The sequence below is a fragment of the Medicago sativa genome, chromosome 5 (assembly GCF_051527215.1).
Source record: "Medicago sativa cultivar Bolivia chromosome 5, Bolivia_mono, whole genome shotgun sequence".
NCBI lineage: Eukaryota > Viridiplantae > Streptophyta > Magnoliopsida > Fabales > Fabaceae > Medicago > Medicago sativa.
In genome coordinates, this window is record NC_140753.1 from 16551551 (window position 1) to 16558665 (window position 7115).

Consider the following 7115-nt stretch of genomic DNA (forward strand, 5'->3'; position numbering starts at 1 on the left):
CTTTAAATACCAAGTTATGTTTTAATATAATTTGTTAATTTGTGTCTTATTAAATTTAAATTTTATTTCTTTAGTTTATTTGTGTTTAATTAATTTTATATTTTAAATTAAAATAAAAAAGTGGGAAAGGATCACAATAAAAAGGTGTGAAGAACATTACTGGCGACAATTTCTATCAATAATGATCTGCATAAACATTTGGGACGAATCTAGTAGGACCATCTGATGGTGCATTATTGAGGGATTTTTTCGTTAGTAATTACTACAGACTGTTCCGCCAGTAATTACTGAGAGATTATTCCCTCAATAATACTTTATCATAACCACCTCTCCATTACTGAGGGATTTGTTTTGTCACTAATTCGCCAATAATACGGATTACAGAGGATATTTTTACATTACTAAGGGTTTAATTCTGTCAGTAAAAAACAAAATTCTTGGAGTGAGGTTATAATAGATGGACTTATAGAGGATAAGCTAGTTGATTGTATTTATAGTGATTGGTAAAATTAGCGATATAACTATTTTATAAATATTAAATGACATAAAAATTATATATTTGATTAATTTTTATTTTAATCAAGAGTGTTGAGGTAAAATTGAGATAAATAATAATAAGATATAAGCTTTAAGCTATAAGCTACAAGCTACTTGAATTAACTTATCAAAAACCATTATGTAAGTAAAAATAAGATATAAGTTCATGAGAAAGTACAAACGAGTCTTTTCAAGTCAAACGAGTTTATAAAAAATAGGTTATAAACTATAATCTCAAAAACATATCTTACAAAACTGACCCTAAATCAAATTAATTACATATTTAAATGATATCCAATAATGAAATATCAATTGTTAAAAGGTTTAAAAATCGAAAGAGAAAAAAATTGGAAAAATATAAATAATAAATAAAAAAGGTTGAGAAAGTTGCATGTAATCAATACATTATCAACACCGTAACTAACAAGTAATAACACGATCAACATTTTTTGAAAGGAATAACACGATCAACATTGTAAAATATATGTATAACTTCAATATAATTACAACAATTGTAATTAATGTAAAGTGCAAATTTTTCGCGTGTTTTAGGTTTTGAAAACTAAAATTGAAAAGCCAAACAAGTTTGTTTTCGTTTTATAGTTTTTAAAAACTGATAATGAAAAATAGTTTTCAAAAAAGCTTTTTGAAAATTGATGCTCCAAACAAGTTTTTTGTTTTTAAGTTTTTGAAAAACTCAAGAGTTTTTGAGAACCGATTCAAACAAGCCCTAAATTTAATCTCAGAAAACAAAAAATCACAAGATTCAATTTAATATATGTGTGAAACAAAACCAACTTTTAGTTAAAAAAAGGCTAAATTGTTCTTTGACTTAAGTGTACTTTTGGTCCCTAACTTTCAAAATGTTGTGATTTTGGTCCCCTATTAAAAAATGACAAATTTAGTCCCTATGAATTAACCCATTTGCAATAATAATCATTTTCTTCTATTTTGATATGATTAACGCTTGTGTGGCATGCCACGTGAGTAATTAATGAATTAAAAAAAAAACAAAATTTCCACATTATCATGGCTGAAATTAAATGAGTAAATATACAATTACACCCCCTAAATTGTAAGTTTCGTTAATTACCTCCGACATTAATTAACAAAACTTCAATTACCCCCTAAAATTGCACAATGTTAATCCATTTACCCCCTCCGTTAAATTCTTCTGTTAGTCAACATGATGTTTTGCAAAAACCGTCCCTGAAGTTTTGCACTTATGTGCAAAATGTCTCCCGAACTTGAAAATTTATATATATATTTTCTTATCCTTGGCTCAAAAGATATTAAAGGCAAACAATAAACAATTAATTTTAATACTTTAAACTCTACAATATTACAATCCAATATAAATATTACAATTCAATATTACATTTAACATTTGGATCCTTTATTACTATCCAATATTTTAGATAACAAAAAGCAAAACAATATACTAATCCATAAGCACTTTGTAATACTTTATTAGATATGGAAGTCCAAACTCAATAATACTTCGTTTGTGAATACAATAAGCACATGACAATCAACATAAGCATTACCCTATGGAGCCTAACACTATTTGACAATATTGATTTGGAAGAGACCAAGCTTTTGAATTCTTTGAGGGAGAGACTCAAGACTCTCAATTTTCTTGGGAACCCATTGTACCCTATATTTCTATTGTATCATCAATAAAGGTAAGTTATTTCTGTTATATTTCTATGTTTGATACCAGTTTCTATCATGATAATTCAGAGAATGCGTCTTAAATAACTTAAATATTAAAGCTAACTGTTAATTGTTTGCCTTTAATATCTTTTGAGTCAAGTATAAAAAAAAATATAAATTACAAGTTCGAGGGCATTTTGCACATAAGTGCAAAACTTCAGGGGGTATTTGCAAAACATCATGTTGACTAACAGAAGAATTTGACAGAGGAGGTAAATTGATTAACGTTGTGTAATGTCAGGGGGTAATTGAAGTTATTGTTCTTTTTGTCCCTTAACTATTTTTAAGGTATCGTTTTGATTCCATAATTAATTCTTAATCCGTTTTAGTCTTTTAAATACGTCTATATTATACAATTTGGTCCCTTCCGTTCACAATTTGCTATATGTCACGAGACATATTCTCCCGAACTTTCACGAACTAGTTACTCAATACTATCACATAAAACACACATTTATTTTCCAGGCCAGCAACACAAAAGTGAGTTTACTCAACATACCATCTCTCAAACTACACCAATTCGCCCGTGTTTTCAGGGAAGTAGCACGATTCATTGGCTAAAGATATTTTGTGATGACTACGGAAAAATATCTCTCGCTATCAATAGCATTGCTCATAGGTAAATTCCAATTTTTTCAAGATATTTTGCTCCATTTCATTTGAAGATATGTTGGTTAAAAATTCCAAACCATCATATTTGTTTCTCATTAGTTGAGAGGATCCAACATTATCCACAATTGAGGTCATCATTATTTAGGTTGGTTTGTTATGTTGAGAAATTGAAACAAGTTTACAATTAAAGCAAACATGATTACAAATTACCCTTTACATGACAAAGAAAATAACTTGCAATGTGGAACACAATTTAGCTAAGTTTTTGCTTTAATTTTTGCTGGTACTATGTGGATTGAGAAGTATTCTCATTGTACTGGCTACTTCATAGCAGTTGATTTTGTTGTTTAATGAAATCATTTTTTGGGTAAAAAAAAAAGAAAGAAAATAACTTGCAAATGTATAAAATCCCCAATGTATATTTTTTATTATTCGAAGAATAAAAAGTACAAATATTTCCTCTTAAAAAAAGTACAAATTTTCATGCTTGTATAATCTCATCACGCATATAATTTTAGATATTCATCCATGCGTGTGTATTGCACCTCTGGATAAAGCTTTGATGCCTCTTCACCATCACCTATTTCAAAATTTGCCAAACACCCTTCATAGAAAATATGATAGAAATGCCCCACTCCTACTTGGCTTGCAAGGTCCAAACCTAAATTTCACACCAGTCAAGAGTCAATAAATATTTTCTAAAAAAATAAAAAGAAGAGTCAATTATTATTTAATAATATGAAATATTGTTAAAAAATTTTAGCTATTTCTTTTCTTGGTGTACATAATTTTATTTTGGGTAAAGGGTGTGTTTTACCTTTCATGGAAGAAAGAAAGTCTTGTTCGGATATGGTAGACTTCTCTAGTTGCTTTCCAATAAGTTTCTCCCATTTCTCAACTAGCTCTCTTTGAGTGAGGATGTTTTCTGGTGGCCTTAGATATATTGTCTTGTTCAATGTTCGAGGGTCATCAATTGTCTTAATTGTGTATGTTGCAACATCATCTTCATCCATAAAAACAACTGCCACAAACATGCGCACCTCATATCATATATCTTATTGTGTAAATTCTAAGATTAATATTTGTGCCCTAGCTCACATGATTGGCAAAAAAACAAATGTTAACTATCTTTTCTAAGGTTTTACGTACCTTTGACATTGCCGTCGCCATAGAGAACAACCTTGTCTCGTGGAGGAAAGAGTGTTCCCATTTGAGAGAGGTTACCGGCAAAGTAGGCCGCAAAACAGTTGGCGGAGATGTAAGTGAAAGGAATGTTGGCATCCTCAATTGTTTTCCTTATAGTCATTTTCTCATCAAATGTGACTCTTCCTGGTTCAAGTGCATGTCCCATGAGAGCTGGGTCCATTCCAAATTCTGAAGGTAGGAAACGCTAGTGGAAAGGAAAAAAAATACATAACTATGTGAGACAACATATACCACTATAGTAAATATAAAACATATACCACTATAGCTTTCGATAAAATTAACAATGATGAACCCATGAGAGAAATAAGTTTTTTTTACAGACAAAGAAAAATAAATCAATTCTTAGTACGAGAAAAGAAAAGTAATACAAAATCTATAATTTCATATGTGGTCAAAGGTTGGTGGATCTAAAATACCTCAAAAAAAAAGGGTCCACCTTTGAACCCTTACCATTTCTAGAAATTTTAATAAAATATTACACCTTTTTTTTTTTTTTTTATAAATTGTAAAATTCATTATTTTACTAAAAATATTAAGGATCAATTTTTATACCATTTTTTTAGAGGTATTTATTAGAATGGCCCAATAAACACCCACACATGTTCTTTACCTTGATCAATTATTTGCTAATTTTTTTTTTTTTTGGTCTAGTTGCTAAAATTTTATACATACATATTGCTATTGTTGTGTGTAACATTGATCTTTCAAGTAAAGTTCCCATTCAATACAATACTTGAACTTGCGGCTTGAGCTAGCTAGGTACTAGGTTGATTCAATCATTTCATCAAGGGACAGCTAATGGTAATTTGTTGTGTGGCTCAAATTAAATAGATGAATTTAACTCTTTCTAAACAAACAACTAATTACTTCACAAAATAAAGTAAATATTTTTAACTTTTGATGAAGAAATTTAAAAATTAGTACTTCAACATATTCAACACTATTTGGTAAATTATATTTTTATATATTTTGATTATAATATGTATATATAATTAAGATAGGTTGAAGATCTCAATTGGTTTACACTAAGAGTAATGATTAATATTTCAAAACATCAACGCATGAAAGACACAAAAAAGACTGAACCATATAATAATATGTATAGAAAGACATGTATATCTTCTTGCTCTTCTTGTGAAAATTCTATCGTAATATTTATCAGTACTTTTAAACTAAAGGTTTGAAAAAGTTTTAGGAACTAAAGGACTCGAATTCAAACTCAAATGAAAAACATTAACATAACAACTAATTACCGATATTTGTCTAAGAAAAATGATATACATATATACCTTGACGTTCCCTGCATCCTTGATGGCCTCAACAAGTTTGAGTTGCAACATCAAGTTGTGAGATCGAAAATGAACTCCAGACATGGTGCAAATAACAACATCAACTAGTTTCACAGCATCTACCAAACTTTGATGATTAGAAAAAGAACCTTCCACAAGATGAGCACCTAGTTTCTTGAATGAAAGAAGCATTTGCACCTTCTCAGTTTCAAGCCCTATATCTGGACGTTGAAGTACATAGGTTTCATGACCTTGTTCTAAACTTGCCTTCACTATTCTTCTACCAATATACCCAGTACCCCCCACAACTAGAACCTTACTTTTTCCCATTATTGTTTTTCTTTCTTGTAGCCTATAGTTTAATTTATGCTCAATATGGATATCATGTGTCAAGCTAAGGCTAACTATTTATAACATAAAAGAATGTGACTTTTTGCCTCAAAAAAATAAAAGGATGTGACTTTTCTTATACTCTAATATAGTACAGCCTTCAAAGCAATATAATGGGGGATTATATATATATATATATATCATTTCATATATTTATGTTTCTAGCTATAAATATTTTTTGATAAGTTATCCAATTTTTTTTAACAAGCAAAAATGAGATATACTACATTAAAAGCCACAAGTGACCTACCTTGTATAAGGAGTGCTAAAGTAGGACACAAATAGTTAATACAAAAGTTCCAAGATAAAAAATCAACACGACATACCAACTAACCGAAAAAATTACAAAGTGATACTCATACAAGCTAAAGGGTTACGCCACCAATCATGAAAGACAAAAGCAATAGAAGGCATATTTGCCTTTGACCACAAGAAAGATTTCAGCTTCACTTTGTCGAGCATCTGATGTAGATCCATTTCTTTGTTGTTGAAGATCATATTATTTCTTTCCTTCTAAATTGTCCAAACGCGGAAACCATATTAACTTCAAGAAAGAGTGTGATGAACGAGGGAAACCTGCTATCTGACCAAACTGCACGTAATGATCCTTTATGACAGCAGTATCAACCGATGAAAAACATAATCAAATCTGAATAAGATACCACAATCTTTTAAAGAAGTTACAACATAAAAAAAAGATGGTCAGCCGGTCACATAAACATTGTCACCCACCGAAGAACTCCCAGGACGCACAAGATTGTCTTTTGTCGACAGTTGATTGCGAAATAAGCGCCAAACAAATAAATTGACCTTTAAAGAAACCTGCTTATCCAATATCTTAATATTATTTGAAAAAGTTAAAGTACAATTCAATTTCATGAAAATTATAAATGTTAAACAAATCTTTTTAATATTTTTTTTGTTCAGAAGATTAGTATTTTACAATTTTATAGTAAGATATTGTTTTAATTCAATTCGCCAAACATAAAAAGTACACAAAACAAGGGTTTTGTCAAAGTTACTCTATTATAGTTGGTGGCATACCAATTTTATAGTAAGATATTGTTTTAATTCAATTCGCCAAACATAAAAAGTACACAAAACAAGATTATTCAAACATAGATTGATCTCCTAAACTTTGAGACAAGTTGTATATAATAGGCTTAATGGTGTGTTTCACCCCTGCAAATAGGCGGCGTTTAAAAATTGGTCCCTGTAATCGCTAATCCTGGCATTTTACCCCTGCAATTGTTAATCATTTAAAATTTGGTCCTTTGACCAACTTAATCACTGCCACGTCACCAGATTAGCAAAAATGGCATGGGAATTGACCAAAATACCCCTGGTCTAATTTTTTTTTCTTCA

At 29.9% G+C, this 7115-nt stretch overlaps 1 protein-coding gene across 1 annotated transcript; it reads right to left on the reverse strand.

Annotated features, from left to right (window-relative positions):
• Nucleotides 1–3267: 3267 nt before the first annotated feature.
• On the reverse strand, nt 3268–5741 carry LOC146920559 (isoflavone reductase homolog). Its single transcript, XM_085713986.1, has 4 exons — nt 5361–5741; nt 4015–4255; nt 3683–3886; nt 3268–3526 (listed from the first exon to the last, which is right to left on the reverse strand). Exons 1-4 carry the CDS (start codon nt 5688–5690, stop codon nt 3366–3368), a joined length of 936 nt encoding a protein of 311 aa, XP_085570112.1. The 5' UTR covers nt 5691–5741; the 3' UTR covers nt 3268–3365.
• Between the last annotated feature and the right edge of the window lie 1374 nt (nt 5742–7115).